The 19,536-nt window shown below is 38.8% G+C and overlaps 1 protein-coding gene and 1 long non-coding RNA gene across 2 annotated transcripts in view; one reads left to right on the top strand and one right to left on the bottom strand.

Annotated features, from left to right (window-relative positions):
* The first annotated feature begins 8,558 nt into the window (after nt 1–8,558).
* Nucleotides 8,559–11,917, top strand: LOC135092795 (uncharacterized). The gene is made up of 2 exons (XM_063991473.1): nt 8,559–9,348; nt 10,541–11,917. Exons 1-2 carry the CDS (start codon nt 9,208–9,210, stop codon nt 11,174–11,176), a joined length of 777 nt encoding a protein of 258 aa, XP_063847543.1. The 5' UTR covers nt 8,559–9,207; the 3' UTR covers nt 11,177–11,917.
* Nucleotides 9,418–19,536, bottom strand: part of LOC135092796 (uncharacterized) — a 32,382-nt gene continuing 22,263 nt past the window's right edge. Inside the window, exon 3 of the long non-coding RNA XR_010263076.1 lies at nt 9,418–10,383. This is a non-coding gene — a long non-coding RNA (uncharacterized LOC135092796). The remainder of the gene's footprint in view (nt 10,384–19,536) is intronic.

Raw genomic sequence — 19,536 nt, 5'->3', positions numbered from 1 at the left:
TGTAACCTTGAGTAAGAGGGTTAGGGGTGTATGACGTATGAAGGGCCTTGCAGCAGCACTGAGATCACACTGCTGGAGGTCTCAACTTTGAATCAGGGAGTTCTCCTGTGTTGTTGGTGATTGCAGGATTAGCAAGTGATCCTCTAGACACATACACAGATAGATAGATAGATATTTTAGCGATGAAAAATTAATATGTATAAATTCATACCTACAACACATGCATACATCACTTACATTTCGACTTTGTAAAACTCATTTATAAAAAAAAAAAAAAAAAAACTATTAACAGCATAAAACAAAACTTTATTCCTCTATTTATCAATACATAGTGATACTGATAGTGACAGAAAAGGAAAAAAAAATAGTAAAAGAAACGTTTCAAAACGTCAGCCTCCATTACAACTTATCAAAACAATAAACACCTAGTACAGAAAAAAAAAATGTAACTAAAAGACATATTTTACAACTAAAACCTAGTAAAATCAAGAATTCAAAGCAAAAATACATAAAAATCCCCTTTCACTAACTTTATGTACAATCTAAAACCAGTAAATAAAATATACAATAAAACTCAATAAAACCAAGTATGAAAACACATTAAGAAATCAGACTTACACAAAAACACCATCTACCGTTAGTAAAGCGACAAAACTTTGTGTAGGACCTCACAGCAACTATGCACATCAAATGACATCACCTGCTTTAAAGAGGTAAAGCCATACAAGTCACGCAAGCATTACGAGCGCACACATTACTCCAGCAGGTACCACTCCTCTGCACAGCACCGCACCCACACAGCAGCTCCTCGAAGGACATTCGGCCACTCTCCCACTCTGTTCCACCGTCCGCCTTCACTGCCAAATGTGGTTATTGACGCGGAGCCGCATGAATGCGATGCGGTGAAGCTCATTAATATGTTCCTGATGTGTACATGCCACGGGCACTGAGATCGGTGTTTAAGAAAACATGTTATTAATCAGAACAAAACAAAAGATTGTATTGCCTAACACTTTCCCATCGATCTCGTGTGCCCTAACCTTTCTCAGGAGCCTTTGAATGAGTACTAAAGTCCAGATACAAAATTTCATAATTATCACCATTATCTACTGCCTCGTATACTTTACTGTAAAACTTAACAAGTTCGTCAGGCAGAGAGAGAGAGAGAGAGAGAGAGAGAGAGAGAGAGAGAGAGAGAGAGAGAGAGAGAGAGAGAGAGAGAGAGAGAGAGAGAGAGAGAGAGAGAGAGAGAGAGAGAGAGAGAGAGCAGTAATACATTAATGGAAACAATAAATTAAAGCATTGGCATTGTGTGTGTGTGTGTGTGTGTATGTGTGTGTGTGTGTGTGTGTGTGTGTGTGTGTGTGTGTGTGTGTGTGTGTGTGTGTGTGTGTGTGTGTGTGTGTGTGTGTTTGTGTGTGTGTGTGTGTGTGTGTGTGTGTGTGAGCTCATATAAGGAATGTATATAGATTGAAAGAAAACATGATGATTTGGTTATACAAAAAAAAAAAAAAGAAAGAAAGAAAGAAAGAAAGAAAGAAAAAAGATATGACGAGCTTGACTCAACACTAAAAAGCATACGCAAATAAGTAAACACAAATAAGTAAACACACACACACACACACACACACACACACACACACACACACACACACACACACACACACACACACACAGCTAAGTATCATAAGCCTATACGCTCTTCATACACGTTCATCTGGTGATCTTCATTACTTGCTCCATATATGCCTTCCTTTGTGATGCCGTCCAATGTGCAGAAATGTAAGAAATACATTAACTTTGTCAGTGTTTCTTCCTATACACAGTGATGATACTGATGATGATAATGATGATGGTGATGGTGATGAAAGTTATAGTAGTAGCAGAAGTCCGTCTTTACCTGGCTGGCTACCTTGAATTCATAGATGCAATTATGAATTAAAGGTATAAAAGGGTGATGTAAGCAAAATTCTTAGGATGAGCAACCAGGATAGAACAAGATATAACGGATTCAAGCTTGAAAAATTCAGGTTTAAGAAAGAGATAGGAAGAAATTGGTTCTCAAATAGAGTGGCAGATGAGTGGAATGGACTCAGTAATCATATTGTTAGTGCTAGGACATTAGGAAGCTTTAAGAAAAGATTAGACGGGTTTATGGATGGAGATGATAGGTGAAAATAGATATATTTCATACTGGGACTGCCACGTGTAAGCCTGGTCGCTTCTTGCAGCTTCCCTTATTTCTTATATTCTCATTCTCTCTCTCTCTCTCTCTCTCTCTCTCTCTCTCTCTCTCTCTCTCTCTCTCTCTCTCTCTCTCTCTCTCTCCGTTTATGCGTGTGTGTGTGTGTGTGTGTGTGTGTGTGTGTGTGTGTGTGTGTGTGTGTGTGTGTGTGTGTGTGTGTGTGTGTGTATGTAAAATATGGATGTAAGCATGACGGTTTCTTATTGTGGCTGCACATTCTAGTGCTGAGGGACGACACAGTGCTGTTTGTTGGGGTGAGAGAAAGAAGAAAGTCTTGTGCAGCGAGGCCGCGGGAGGAGAGGAGATATGCAGTTAGCAAGATCAGAAGAGCAGTTAGCATGAAAATAGCGGTAGAAGACAACAAGAGATGCAACACTGCAGCGGTGGGAGAGAGGCTGAAGACAGACAGGCTTGCACATTGCCTAGTCAAATTCTTTCAGCTCTCTATGTCAACATCTACCTTTCTTTATTGTTGGAAGTTTGCCTACATTCATCCTGTTCCTAAAAAAAGTGACCGTTCTAATCCCTCAAAAAAAAAAAAAAAAAAAAAGTCCTATTGCCTATCTAAAGTTTTTGAATCTATCTTCAACAGGAAGATTCTTAAACATCTATCACTTCACTTTACTGAGTCTTGGACATCCTCTTTTAAAGATTTTGGTGAAAATTTTGCTGTTGCCTTGGACATATCAAAAGCTTTTGATAGAGTCTAGCACAAAGCTATGATTTCCAAACTACCCTCCTACGGCTTCTATCCTTCTGTCTGTAACTTCATTTCAAATTTCCTTTCTGACCGTTCTATTGCTGCTGTGGTAGACGGTCACTATTCTTCTCCTAAATCTATTATCAGTGGTGTTCCTCAGGGTTCTGTCCTGTCAGCCACTCTCTTCGTATTATTCATCAATGACCTTCTAAACCAAACTTCTTGTCTTATCTGCTCCTGCGCTGATGATACCACCCTGCACTTTTTCCACGTTTTTTCATAGACGTCCAACCCTTCAGGAAGTAAATATTTCACGCAGGGAAGCCACAGAAAGCCTGAGTTCTGATCTTTCTAAAATTTCTGATTGGGGCAGAGCAAACTTGGTATTGTTCAATGCTTCAAAACCTCAATTCCTCCATCTATCAACTCGACACAGCCTTCTAGACAACTTTCCCTTCTTCAATGACACTCAACTTTCATCCTCTTCTACAATGAACGTCCTCGGTCTGTTCTTTACTTATAATCTGAACTGGAAACTTCACATCTCATCTCTAGCTAAAACAGCTTCTATGAAGTTAAGTGTTCTGAGACGTTTTCGCCAGTTTTCTCATTCCCCCAGCTGCTAACTCTGTACAAGGGCCTTATCCGTCCATATTTGGAGTATGCTTCACATGTCTGGGGGGGTTCCACTCATACTGCTCTTCTAGACATGGTGGAATCAAAAGCTTTTCGTCTCATCAACTCCTCTCCTCTAACTGACTGTCTTCAGCCTCTCTCTCACCGCCGCAGTGTTGCATCTCTAGCTGTCTTCTACCGCTATTTTCATGCTAACTGCTCTTCTGATCTTGCTCACTGCATGCCTCCCCTCCTCCCGCGTCTTCGCTGGGCAAGACTTTCTTTTTTCTCTCACCCCTATTCTATCCATCTCTCTAATGGAAGAGTTAACCAGTATTCTCAATCATTAAACCCTTTCTCTGGTAAACTCTGGAACTCCCTGCCTGATTCTATATTTCCACGTTCCTATGACTTGAATTCCTTCAAGAGGCAGGTTTCAAGACACTTATCCTTCAATTTTTGACTACCGCTTTGGACCCTTTTCTGGGACTGGCATCTCAGTGGGCTTTTTTTATTTAGTGGATTTTTGTTGCCCTTGCCCAGTGTCCCTCCTGCATAAAAAAAGAAGTAGTAGTAGTAGTAGTAGTAGTAGTAGTTTCGAAATTCTAGAATGGCAGCGAGAGCAGGTTGTGACATCCTCTCCGTCAAATTTTCAGAGCAGTCAAACTCAAAGCTGGAAAGATTAATGCCGTCTTGTTCGGAGCACTCTCTCGCTCTTCCCAGTGTCATTGCTGCCTTTCAAGTTCTCCAAGTTTACCAGTGCTTTTCTTATGACACTCTTCTTTTCTTGGGAGATGACACTGGTGGTTCTTGTAATTTCTTGAGTGTCCAGGATTATTCCAAATTTAAGGACTTGCTTAAACCTCCCTTACAGCCTGATTATAATAATCTTTTCAATGTACAAGGATCTTTCTTACATGTCCTTGGTACAGTTGTTCTACCCTTGTCTCTTGCCAATAATTTAACATCATCTGAAGCAAAAATTTTTGTAACTGATTTTCTACTCAACAGCGATGGTCTATTAGGACTTCACTCTCTTGTGACTCATGATATTGATGTTTTTTCTTCAGCATCATGCTATTTTATATTAGGATATTGTTATCTCTGCAATGGACATTCCAGCAGCACTCTTAACTTCTAAATATCCAGTTCACACTTCAAAGCATTCACGTTACACAGGCCATGATTTGTCACTTACTGATTTCATGGACTGGAAACGTTCAATCTCTGCTGTGGATGTCTGTTCTGCTGTTGTGATTGGAAATCAGCGAGTGGGCCCCATGAATGCTGCTTGCCTTCCCGTTCATGTGGCAAATGCACTCTTGCGTCTTATCTTTGCCAGATTCTGTCCACGTTTATAGGTTGGCTCTTGAAAATACTCTTTTCTTTGAGATCATGTAACTGATGCCTTGGTGACTCTCTCAAGAGTGATGCACTTCTCGGTTCTTTTGAAGTTTGCGACAGTAGGTCCTTTCATGACTCTTCACATATTATTCCTTTTTTCTCAGCTTTCAGCTTGTGTTAAGGTGGTGGATTTCTCAACAGCAAAGTCTCGTCTCTTTGATTTGTTTTTCAAACACAAACCGGCTGCTACCTTGCTTAATAAAGCACTTGGTGTTACAGACCCTATAGCGCATCACATTCGGTTAAAATCTGATACACGTCCTTCTTTTGTGCATAAATATCCTTTGCCTCATAGTCAGCATGCTGTTGTTCAGAATTTAGTTGATGGAGTGGTGAAAGACGGTATCATCCAAGAGTCAAACTCTCAGTGGAACTAACCACTGTTTTTGGTTCCAAAGAAAGACAGTTCATATCGTCCTGTATTTGATTTTCGGAAAGTTAACTCTGTGGCCGTCCTTGACAATTATCCTCTCCCTATTTTAAGTGACCTTTTGGAATCCACTGGGAAATGTAACACAGTATTCACTACACATCACCTTAAATCAGATTTTTTGAAAATTCTTTCAGATTCTAGAAGCCTTGAGATTACTGCCTTTTCTACGCTATCAAGTCATTATGAATGGCTCCCTGCTCCAATGGGTTTATGTAACTCGTGATCTTGAATTTCACTTTGACAAACTTGAACTTGTTTTGCAAAAATTCAAAGAAACAGGTCATAAACTTAATCTGCTTAAGTGTGAATTCCTTCGCTCACATATTGAGTTTTTGGGTGATCTTAAAGTTCGGGCAGTACAAAACTTTCCTATCCCTATGTCAGTGAACCATGTGGGTTTTTTCCTCCGTCTTGCGGGTTATTAGTGTTCATTCATCAGAGACTTTGCATCCATTGCGTCGCCTTTCACGCAACTTCTCAAAAAGGATGTCTCTTTCGTAGGGCACAACAGCCAACAAACTACCTTTCACCGACTCAAACATGCACTCACTTATGCTACAGTCATTACTTTTCCAGGTTACAGTTTGTCATTTACACTCTGCATTGATGCAAGTGTTTTAGGAGTAGGCGTTGTTCTAATGCAGCAGATTAAGAGTTCTTGTCCTGATGTCAGTGCATATGCTAGCCGTACCCTGAATGCTGCTGTCTCGCTTCTCACTTACTCATCTAGAGGCTCTGACAATGGTATGGGCTTTACATAATTTTCATGACATCATCTGTCTACCAATTGACTGTCTTTAACAATGGCTCGTAAGCGTTATTACTGGCCTACGATGATCCTTGACATGACAAATCATGTAGCATAATGTTTTTCATGTGCACAAACTAAAGATACCACTCATACAGCTCCTATGCTTGAATATTGGACTCTTGCTGGTCCTTTTGATGCTATTGATATGAACCTTCTGCAGTTAACTCAGTCACCAAGGATCTTCTTATGTTCTAGTCTGTGTTGATCATTACAGTCGCTTTGTTATTCTTGCAGTTTTACTTAACAAATCTGCTCTAGTAGTGTCCCACCTCCTCTATCCATTCGCTACACGTTCACTTTTGCTTTCCAATATTGGGCCAGAATTTAAGAATGAGGTGCTTAATACCATTTTCCAGCAATACAAAATTTCCCAATGCTTAATTGCTACTCACCATCCAGTCATAGGAAGACCGGTTTCCGCACGTAGCTTCTTCCATTAATGATTCTGTGAATTCGTCTATAAGAATTCTTACTATATTGTGTTTGGCGGAGAGAAACGACATGCTAGTAGCCCCACGTGTGCCAGTGTATTCCAGTGATGACTATGCGCAGTCTCATATCCGCACGTTTTAGACTACAACTTTCCCGCACGGAGATGATGAGTCGGCAGCATGATACAGCGACGTGTTATTAAGATCCAGAATAGACGCTTTGCCCTGTGAATCTTGTACGTGTCAGGAAGAGATAACGCCGCCGCTTTATCATCGCCTTATTACAGACAACAAGAGATAATTAGGTTGCTGTACACAACATACACCCCCAACAAAGATACCAAAATGCTGAGCTAATGATGCAACCTTTACTGATACACCCACACTGACTTTACAAAACTTCGAGGGAACTTTATAATACACAGAGCAGGAACAAACAGCAGCAGACTTTTTGACCCGTAAGTAAGAGATATAGGATAATAAAGGCGAAGGTTCCTCCCGTCCAACACACAGATACACAGACAGCAAAATGAAAAAAAAAAAATAATAATAATAATAAAATAAAACATGACATGTGTTTAATCTTTGCTTCGTAGAATTTAAAGGAAAAATGAATGGAGGCTATTTTGGTATCTTAAGGTAAATTTCCCCTTAAGGGGTGAATGTAAAGAATGTCTAACTTTGATAACGTAGCGAATACTTACTTTAAGAAAGTGCTTGTGTTTGCTTTTCTTTTATTTATGTTTTTTTTTCGTTTTTTTTTTTTCTTGTTAAAGAATCATGTGCGCAGATCTGTTCTCATAACGACACTGGTTAAAAATAAATACGTGGTGAGCTGCGTAAATGTGTCCGAGGAGAGAGAGAGAGAGAGAGAGAGAGAGAGAGAGAGAGAGAGAGAGAGAGAGAGAGAGAGAGAGAGAGAGAGAGAGAGAGAGAGAGAAGAGAGGGGAAAATTACTTAGGTTACTTTGCCATCTTTACATCTGACGATTTGTGTGTGTGTGTGTGTGTGTGTGTGTGTGTGTGTGTGTGTGTGTGTGTGTGTGTGTGTGTGTGTGTGTGTGTGTCAGCGGGGGCGCATAACAAGGGGAAATTTACCTTAAGATACCAAAATAGCCTTCATTCATTTTTCCTTTAAAAAGTACAAAAGCAGGGTATGTAATGTAACACTATACTCCTGTTTTTCTTTAATTAACGAAGGGGGTCTCTCTCTCTCTCTCTCTCTCTCTCTCTCTCTCTCTCTCTCTCTCTTTCCAGGAGGAGCACCTGACAAGGACAACAAAATTAAAAAGAAAAAAAAGGTTCCCTCAAGCGCCGGTCCCTAAACAGAGTCGGAAACGATCGTCAACAATTGTGGGAGGAGTGTCTTGAAGCTTCCCTCTTGAGAGAGTCCATAGAGTGTTGATAAGCGTTCACAGTGTAAGATGGCGACTTTGGCTTGTGTTGATGAGAGGAGTAACAGTCTTCAGAGCTTTGTTCTTTATATACAGTATGTACAGAAAGAAGGGGAAGGAAACGATGGTTAGCAATTTTTGGCTAACGATGGTTAGCAATTTTTGGGGACAGCACTTCATCTATTTCTATTTATTTATTTATTTTTTTTACTATACGTAGAAAAATGAAGTGATGATATTGCGTGGCTTGCCTCCGTTGTTGTGACGATTTAACACAAAAACAAGAAGTTGAAGAAGATAGTAAGCTGAAAAAAGAATACGTTGAAGAAGAAGAATTTCTTAAAGAAAAAAAGAAAGAAAAGTTGAATATAAAAAAGAGAAGTAAGTTAAAAGAAGAAAAAAAAAAGATAAGCGTTGTGTGCTGTCAATGTCTCTTATTTCCGAACACTCAAGGAAAGTGACTAAGTTGTCTATTTTTCACTATGTTATTGAAAAAAACTGAATACACACACACACACACACACACACACACACACACACACACACACACACACACACACACACACACACGGACCGGTACAGACTTAGCGCGATTCCCACCATGGTGCGAGCCATCAATCAATAGTCCCTTCTAGATTAGACTTAAGCACGGTTTACACGCTACGATAAATTGTAGCGATTTATTGTAATGAAAAGGTTGTTACAATTTGTCGTTACGTGTAAACAGGAGATCGTAGCGATTTATTGGAGTTGGAATTGGATTGAGTGGTTGGTGCCAGCAGGCTCAAATCTATATGCATCGTAACGACAAGTTTGAACGTGTAAACAAGGTTCCAAGATATCGTTACAATCTAGCTCATTTTCAGATTGACTGCTGAAGTGTGAAGTCCTGGTGCGCAAGAGCTAATTCGAAATATAAACTTAATACACAGTGATGGCAAAGCAAACACCTCATGAGTTCTTAAGTGAATTCATTGAACTTTATCGGAGTTTTCCGTGTTTGTGGAAGATAAAGTCCCACAAATACTCTGATAGGAACAAAAAGGACCTGGCCTATGCAGAACTAGTGAAGAAATACAGAGTTTGATCCTTTAGCTGAAAGAAACACTGTTGTCAAAAAAATAAATTCACTACGGACTGTTTACAACAAAGAGAAGGCAAAAGTGACCACCTCGATGAAATCAGGCGCAGGGTCAGAGGAGGTATACAAGCCTAGTTTATGGTATTATGACCTGCTTCACTTCTTGTATGATCAAGACTCAGCAAGATCTGCTAGGAGTACAATGGATGATGAGGACAAACGAAAAGAAAATGAGGTAAGTTTGTATTATATTCATATAATATCAACGACACTCTTTCCATAATATATTTTACAAAAGGAATGTATTAACATAATGAATAGATGCGTTCAAATTTTACAAAATTAATGTACACATTTTTATTATACTGCTTTATAATATAACTGTTTGATAACCTTACTAAACTAAACCATTTATTTATATTGAAACTGTTTGCAGTTTTGATTTTGAAACCAAAAATCTCAAATGCTCAATGCCATATTATCTTGCCATGTAACTGAACCCACTCCATTAAAATATGAGCAAAACTTTTCTCTAACTTGTTTTGCTTGTTCGAGAACTTGTCCTCTTGAACGTCGTTCGAGGTTGTGCAGAATATCAGGATTGCACCTTGAACCGAGGTGAATAGTACCATCGGTAGTATCTTCCTTATCAAAACATTCAGTGGGGGCGTATGTCACTGATTTATTGCGCATGAAATTGTGTAACGCACAACAAGCGAGGATTACTGAGTCTATAGATTCAACTTTTAAATTAATCGCAGTATGTAAAATACGAAATCTTGATGCCATAATTCCAAAAGTGTTCTCAACCACTCGTCGTGCTCTGGAAATGCGATAGTTACATATTCTTCTCTCGTTGTTCAGTGAATCCCGATTGTAGGGCTTAATGAGGTCAGGCCGCAGTGCAAAAGGCATCATCCCCCACAAAAACGTATTCCATATCAAGATCGGAACTAACTGGTTCAGACTCAGGTATATCTAATTGATTATTTACAAGTTTTTCGTAGAAAAGTGAGTTGTTGATCACACCTCCATCAGATAGTCTACCATTCGTTTCAACGTCACAATAAATTAATTCACAGTGAGCGTTTGCTATAGCCAGCAATACAATGCTGTGCGTTTTTTTGTAGTTATAATAATGTGATCCACTATCTTTTGGGGGAACAATCCTAACATGTTTGCCGTCAATAGCACCCAAACAATAAGGAAACTGCCATTTGTCTTCAAAATCTTGTGCTATTCTTCTCCATTCCTTACTTGTTGTAGGAATCTGTAAAATAAATATAACGAAAGTTATTAATATCATACTATTTGTTCCGATACTAGTTGCGTAAGAAATTGGTAATAATTATCAATATGCTTTCATTCATACATGTATCCATATAATAACATTTGATATTGGGTTCTGTTCTAATCTTATTTTTCAGGAAGGTTTTGAATCTCAAGATGTACAACAACAGGATGATCCTGGCGAAACTCCTCATCCTTCACCGGCTTTGTCAGAGTCAGATTCTAATGAACCAGGTACATCACGAACCCCTACACCAAAACCAATAGCACCTCGCCCAAAACGGAAACAGCAGCTGACTCCAACAGATGAACTCATACAGCTAACGGGGCAACATTTAAAATCTCTTCGTCCTGATGACGAATTCGAGGCCTATGGAAAGTATATAGCTCATAAGCCACGCTCCCTTAAAGGTATGCAGGCTGAATTTGCTCGAAAACTAATTAATGACGTTATTTTTCAAGGGGAGATTGAGGAACTTGATAAGGACTTCAAAGTTACGAAAATTCAATGTCAAACATCATTAATTAGAAATGACTTCCGGGGACTATGCCCTCAACAAAATAGCCCTTACCATCATCAGTCCTATGATCCTCAAGTATACTACCCTCAACAACAGAACAGTCGACCTTCCAATAACATTCTGCAACTTAACACGATGCCTCTAAACCCTCAAACAATTGGTTGTGATCAGATGCGCACTCAATATACCATCAATCAACAAGCAGAACCTCAACTGGCTGTTTCTAAAGAAACTACTCACTTAACAGACTGAACCCAAGAAGACAGTGGATAATAATGTATCTACTTATTTTTCAAATTTTACGGTGTAGTAGAACTTATTTAGTGTTTAAGATGTTCTTTGTTTACCATTTGATGTTTTTTTTTTTCCTTATAAAAAGGAATGTGTCAAATAACAATAAAATATTATGTTTCTGAACTTATTTAGTGTTTAAGATGTTCTTTGTTTACCATTTGATGTTTTTTTTTCCTTGTAAAAAGGAATGAGTCAAATAACAATAAAATATTATGTTTCTGAAAAATAAATGCATTATAACTGTTTATTACTTTATCTGTATGAAATTCTTGAGCACTTGGTAAATAGCCTCGCACGTTTCTGGGATTATTATTGAGAGAGAGGGTTTTGATATGGCTGTTGAGTATTCCATGTCTTTTAAGCTTCTTCCGGTTGCAAGGAATCTTAGGGTGGCGGTTAATTTTTCATGTGGAGATATTGATTTTCTCATAACTGTGTCTTGTTTCCTTATTAATGGAGAAACTAAATTTAATAATTCCATATAAGTGTCTTCTCCCATTCTCAAATAATTTCACCAGTCATTCGGCTCATCTCTCAATGTATCCAACAGAGTTATATGAGAAAACACTTGTTTTTTCATTAACCAATCACGGCTCCATTTCCTTTTTGATTTTCGTTTTTTTCTTGATCTTTCTCCCACTAAACACATCCCAAATGCAGACCACCATAATGTTTCTTCCATGACGGTCAAGTAAAGACTAAAAATATCGGATTAAAAATCGTTGCATGTAAACGCTCTTTCAATCATCCAATAAATCGTTACTATTTCAGTGTTCAATAAATCGCTACAATTTATCGTAGCGTGTAAACCGTGCTTTACCTTTAGGATTAATGTTAAGTATTTCCCCACCCCCTCTGTACATTTTCAGTTTGTTAAATGCCTAAATGATAAACTGTTTATTATTATTATTATTATTATTATTATTATTATTATTATTATTATTATTATTATTACACACACACACACACAAACACACACACACACACACACACACACACACACACACACACACACACACACACACCAGCAGAATCACCTGGCTTTGCTCAGGTAGAATAAAAAAAAAAAAAGAAAAAAAATTCAGCCATATCCTGAACGAATCGGTAAGTTGATGGGATTCAACCCCAAGCTGACAATGAATGCTCCATTTATACCTCTCCCCATCATCAAAAATCCAATCTACTTATGAATTTGGACGTCACCTAAAAATTTTACAATGTACATTCAGGTGCTCACAAACACACACACACACACACACACACACACACACACACACACACACACACACACACACACACACACACACACACTCACACTGAAATATTCTTTTTCGATATTTTCGCTAGAACACTATCAAAACTTCCGTCATTATGTAACGAATCCTTCTTTCTATATATATATATATATATATATATATATATATATATATATATATATATATATATATATATATATATATATATATATAATCTTTGATATTGATATTTCTGTTAAAATCTCTTAACACATTAATCATCAGGTCACGAGCACACAGTAAACATCAATATGGATCCGTTTCAAAGTCACACATGAAATCAAAATATAGAAATATATCTACGTATAAACACATCCAATTACAATATAAGAAATATATTTATACAGAAGACAGCCTCTGGTTCCTTAAAGAACTTTTCAGTCTCATGTATGTACATGTGTACTGGTTTGTACATTACCATTGCTCCAACCTCTGCTCTTAACCTAATGACATTCATCTAAGTGTCCTTAATTCATTGTCCTTAATCCAGACTATTTCCTTAATCTACTGTCCTTAATCCAGACTATTTATTTAATCTAGTGTGGTTCATCCAGATTATTTCCTTAATCTACTGTCCTTAATCCAGATTATTTTCTTAATATAGTGTCCTTAATCTACTGTCCTTAATCTAGTGTCCTTAATACAGACTAATTCCTTAATCTACTGTCCATAATCTAATGTCCTTTACCAGAATATTTCCTTAATCTACTGTCCTTAATCCAGAATATTTCCTTGATCTACTGTCCTTAATCCAGACTATTTCCTTAATCTAGTGTCCTTAATCCAGACTATTTCCTTAATCTACTGTCTTTAATTCAGACTATTTCCTTAATCTACTGTCCTTAATCCAGACTATTTCCTTAATCTACTGTCCTTAATCCAGACTCTTTCTTTAATCTAGTGTTCTTAATTCAGACTAGTGCCCTTAATCCAGACTATTTCCTTAATGTACTTAATCTCATGTTCTTAATCTACTATCCTTAATCGTAGATTCCTTAATTATAGTATCCTTAACCCACAACATTTTCTAAATTTGTGTATAATCCTTAATCCAGACTTTTCTTAATTCATTCTCCTAAATCTGGACTATTTTCTTTATCTACCATCCTTAAGATGGTAGATAAAGTAGATCATCTACTTAATCTATTGCCGTTAATCCAGACTATTTTTTTTATTTACTATCCTTAATCTAGACTATTTTCTTTATCTACTATCCTTAATCTTAATCTTTAAGTAATATCTTTCATCCAGCCTATTTTTTTTTAATGTAATATTCTTAACCCAAACTATTTTCTTAATCTATTATCCTTAATACAGACTATTTTCTTGATCTACTATCCTTAATCCAGATTACTTTCTTAGTCTATCAACCTTGATCTTAGTTTTCTTAATCCACATCATTTTCTTAATCTGTTATCCTTAATTCAGACTATTTTCTTGATTTATTTTCTCTAATCCAGGTTTTTTTCTTAATCTAATTTTCTTAATTCAGTCTTTTCTTTAATCTACCACCCATAATCAAATTTTTTTTCTTAATGCATTAGCCTTATTAATTTAGACTATTTTCTTAATGTACTATTTTAGATTTTTTTTTAATCTACTATCCTCAATCCAGACAATTTTCTTAGTCTACTATTCTTAATCCAGGCCATTTTCATAATTTGATATTTCTGTCTTATTTTCCTTATTTTAGTATCCTTAATCTCCATTTCTTAGTGTAATATTTTCTTATGCAGACTATTTTCTTAACTAGTATCCTTAATCCAGACTATTTTCCTAACCTACTATCCTTTATCTTAATAACCTTGATTTACTGTCCATAATCTTCATTTTCTTAGTTTAATATCCTTAATGAAGAACACAGTTTTATATCCTTAATCCAGACTATTTTTTCTACTCTATTCACTGCTCCTATTTTCGTTTTGGGATCTTCTTTGAGCGGGATTTTTATTCATCTATTTCTTGCCTCTGCTGACCTCCCTGATGGATAACAAATCGAAACAAAACAAAAAAATCAATCAATCAATAAAGTCAAGGCGGAGGCTAAGAGGACGCGGCACCTCTGGGCGTACGCAGACGGAGGACGTGAGTGAGGATGTCGAAGCGGTATCGTTTTCCGTTGAGCGTCAAGGTCATGGACAAATCATCATAATCTATCGCTGCTTGTAATTTACACAGCAGCGTTCGTCCAAACACGAAATCAAACCAGTGGCGCATGTATATCGTGTCCATCTTTCGCAGAGTGTCTGTGCCGCTGCCAAAGTGCAGCAGGACTCGTTTCGGCAGCACAGTCGATTTGCCTGTCCTGCACAGCATCTTGTCCTGACCAGTCTTAGTGATAGAGAATGTTGACGCGTTACCAGTGTTCACCATCACCGTCAGCGGCTCCTCGATGCCTAACGCTCGTGCGGCAAACATGAACGTTTTGCGTTGTATGTCCGAAGGTTGTCTCCGCCGCAGACGTTTTGGGTGACGCAGGAACAGGATGCTGCTTTCGTCGGGATGGAACTCCTGCCGCACCTCGGCCTCCTGCAGGCGGCTCATGGACATAACTATTAGGTCCAAGGAGTGCTTCCTCACATCCCCGCGTACAATGACCGTCATGCGCGTGTTGACCGCCACGTAGCGACGCAGCATCACCACCACCTCGTCCAGCTCGATCACGTCCAACTCCAGCATGCCAGCCCAGGTAAACAAGTATTTCTTTACCGTCTCTTGCTTGCCCGTGACGATTCCCAGCCTCCGGGCCAGTGTTAGCCTCATGAGGCTGCATGAGGAGCCGCTGTCAAGCTGGACAAGGCACGCGTGGCCGCGCACGGTCGCGGACACCAGGTTTTCTTTCCCAATATTAAGACGGCACCACCTGCTCACGTTCCTCTCCTTGCTGACTCTCTTGGCATCCACCATCAGCCTCACCACGTCGTCTTTGTACCACCCTCTCATCTTCCATCTCTTGATGCCGTGCTTAACGCATTGACAGCACTCCATCTTCCCCCCCTTCTTTCGTTCTCTCCTGCCCTCCCCCCTGCTCTTCTTTGCCTGCTTCTCGTCGTCCTCCGCGTCCTGCCTCTTCCTCTTCTTGTCCTGCTTCGCGTCGTCGTCCTTAACCTGCCTCTTCCTCTTCTTGTCCTGCTTCTCGTCGTCCTCCGTGTCTAGCCTCTTCCTCTTCTTGTCCTGCTTCTCGTCATGATCCGTAACCTGCCTCTGCCTCTTCTTGTTCTGCTTCTCGTCGTCGTCATTAACCTGCCTCTTCCTTTTCTTGTCCTGGTTTTCCGTTTCCTCCGTGTCCTGTTTCTTTCTCTTGTTCTGTTTCTCGTCGTCGTCCTTGTTCTGCCTCTTTCTCTTCTTGGTGCGGTCCATAATCGGATGAAAACACTCCACGCTCATCGTTTTCTTGCCTTTGATGTCATTCCCGTCCCTCTGATTTTTGTGTTCCGTAGCTCCTTCAACGCTATCCACCTTCTTATTGTATTTTGAAATTTCTTTCCCACGTCCCGCTATTTTCGTGCGGCTCTCGTCTCCTCCCTTGCTTCTTTTGGCGCGATGTTTCATCACTGCACAGCCTTCAGTGACCGTCTTCTCGTGGCTGGTGCAGTCTTCGAGGCTCTCCAGCCGCCTCTTCTTCTTGTTCTTGGTCGCTTTCTCCTTAGTGTTCCCGTTCTCACCGAGGGTCTCTTGGGCGTCCATTGCTTGTCGTTTCCTCTTGCTGTTGTTGAATCTCGTATTATGGAGTGTTGTGCCAAAATCTTCAGTAGAAAATCCAGGCATTGCACAGTCTTACTGGGAACCTGTTCGTCAGAGGGTATGGTATACCTTTGCGCCCCCTTCTTGGAGCGCTCAGCAGCTTGGAGCTAAAAACTTCGGCACCCACCAAGCGCACCAATCAGAGGCCTCGATTCTAGAATGTGATAAGGTCTTTAGCCAATCAGATACAAGAATGAAACAAAATACTATATTAAGATTATTTGTTACTGGCGACAGTGATGCACTTTTCAATTAATGATGCTGAATCACTGCAATGAAGACTCCTTTCAAAACCATAGAAGTAATACATTTATATGATTTAGTATATTTAATTCTCTAAATATCAATTTCTATCAATCACTTATCTATTATTTGGCTCACAATTCATACATCAGCAGCTGTGCACTAATATCGCACTAACATTCGGCGCCACCACGGTCTGTCAGCCATTTAGAGCCGTGGAAAACCTCGCCAACAATGCCCATTCACACAACGTAACTGACGTGTAGTTTTGGGTCAGCTAAAATGACTTCCACTGCCACATTCTCGTGTCACTGTGCCGAGGAGAGCAAGTTCAGTCCCGCGCTTACAATGCCAAGGGTTAGAACACGAGCCGTGACCCTTACGTGCATCAGTGAGGAAGCAGGAAGAGCAGGAGGGGGATCATTATGAGCTGAGGACACAGTATGCTTGTGAGTGTCTTAAGCCTTTATTATCAACAGCACTCAGCAGCCTCACTTTGTGTGCGTATATAGTGTGTTGACCATCTAGTGTAACATGTTTTGGTTCACTTTTCTTGAGTGCAAGGATCATTAAGTGAGATGTGTCGCGACACTATTCTCTCTCTCTCTCTCTCTCTCTCTCTCTCTCTCTCTCTCTCTCTCTCTCTCTCTCTCTCTGTCTCTCTCTCTCTCTCTCCATTAGTTTTTAAGTGGTTCCTTTTCTATCCACTCAGTATTTCTGGTATGGGTGATGATCTCTTTGTCTCATTTCTGGAAAATGAGGTTGAGCGGTGTTATGATATGTAGTAGCAGCAGCAGCAGCAGCAGTAGTAGTAGTAGTAGTAGTAGTAGTAGTAGTAGTAGTAGTAGTAGTAGTAGCAGTAGTAGTAGTTGTTGTTGTTGTTGTATGCGTTCTATTGATAGGCGCGTTCACACACACACACACACACACACACACACACACACAAGAATATAAGAAAGAAGATAAATATAAAAGGCAAAAATATTCAAGCTAACATTGCTATTGGGCTGAGAAAAAAAAAAAAAACGAAAAGAAAAAAAAAAGGAAAGCTGTTATCATAAAGATTGTTTTGTTAGGGGTAGGGAGAGGGAGAGGGAAAGGGAGGAAGGATGGTGCGAAACATTTTAAAGAATTAGTCTGTATACAGGAGAGCAAAAAAATAATGGAAAGGAAGAACAAACAACAGCAGATATAATATTACACCATTAAACATCCCAACACCATTAAACATCCCAACTGATAACAAGGCGACTAATATATGGAACAATATCCATTTAACCGACCACAAAAAAAATGAATAATGGAGAATGTGCCATAGCTTTTAACATCGTCTGCCTCAAAGAAAACTTATTGCCTGGCTTCACAAAGATATATATATATATATATATATATATATATATATATATATATATATATATATATATATATATATATATATATATATATATATATATATATATATATATATATATATATATATATATATATATATATATATATATATATATATATATAGTGCCAGCAAGAAGAAAGTCTTTATATTAACAATACAGGGTCTATTAAAACAGAGAATCTTACATTTCCTGATTTTTATTGCGAGTATATATTTCCTTTCATTCAATACTTTGTCATGTTACCCTTATTCTTGATGACCATCTGCAGTTATCTGGCTATGGATTCAACAAGGCTGATAAAGTAGGTGAAATTCATTTCCATCCACAGCCTCTTCAACGCGTCCTGCAGGTCCTTGACATTGCTGGATCTTACCTCTTGAACTGTGTTCTTTATGATATTCCAGGCATTTTCTATAAGATTAATGTTTGGGGAATTATCTGGCTACTCTAAAACATTAATTTTATGATGCCTGAGAAACTTTTGAGCCATCTTGGACTTGTGGGCAGAAGCACCATCATGCATAAAAAAATTCACATTCATGAATGACCCAAAATGTCAGCATATGGTCTTCCAACACATGGATATAATTGCTTCCTTTTATTGTTGCATTCTTAGGAAGGCATGCCAGACCTCCCCTGCCCTTGTTTCCACTGAAAGCACACCACATCATCACACAATCAGGATGCTTTGTTGTCTTAGCCATAAATCTCGGATCATACCGTGATACGGTACTTGAACGACGCATGACCTTTGAGCCTCCTCTGACCAGCCTGAAAATGCTTTCATCACTAAACATGACTTTCACCCAATGCTGAGATGTCCAAGATTGATATTTCTTACAGAAAGTAACCCTTTTCTTCTTTATTGCATCTGTGAGCATGGGCTTATTAGTGGCACGGCGACTTGGTAGACCCAAATCCTTCTGCAGGCAATGTCGAATCGTCCTGATTGCGACGTTCTAATGGAGTTCATGGTGCTTGTTCTTGAGTGCAGCGGTAGTTATAGCACGATCTCATTGCGCTCAGAGAAAATCAAGGTATAATGCCTTAAAATTGCCATACAATTAAAAAAAGGGTCAGCTGCAGTGACGCATACATAAACATCTCTGTAAGAACACAAAGTGCACTGAAGGCACCGAAACTACTGTACAGAGGCTACAGGTGCGAAGAGGTTCCTACGTTATTTACCGATCTGTAGTCGTCACTGAGCCACTACTAAACCAGCAGTCCTATTAAAACGCATCCTCGCCACTCTAGCAGTTGCCTGTAGTTAAATTCGCTAAGTTGAAAAGAACTTAGAATCTCGGAACAATTGGATATCGCAAGGAAGCTGCTTTAGCTACGAAGCACGACCAGTCCAGCTGGCTTGTAAACCCAGTAATTACATTTCACCCCTTGCTGTCACCATCATTCAAAGCCACGTGAACCACAACTAAGTTACCAAGTATTTGTAATTATATTTAGAGATGCTTCTTGTGATTATGTGTTAGCTGGTAGATACTTAGGTGAGTGAAAGGGTAAGAGAGTTCCCACAACAATAATAATAATAATAAAAATAATAAATATAATTATAATAATAACAGTAATGATAATAATAATAATAATAATAATAATAATAATAATAATAATAATAATAATAATA

Source organism: Scylla paramamosain, chromosome 41 (genome assembly GCF_035594125.1).
Source record: "Scylla paramamosain isolate STU-SP2022 chromosome 41, ASM3559412v1, whole genome shotgun sequence".
Taxonomy (NCBI): domain Eukaryota; kingdom Metazoa; phylum Arthropoda; class Malacostraca; order Decapoda; family Portunidae; genus Scylla; species Scylla paramamosain.
This window is presented reverse-complemented; position numbering and strand designations above follow the sequence as displayed.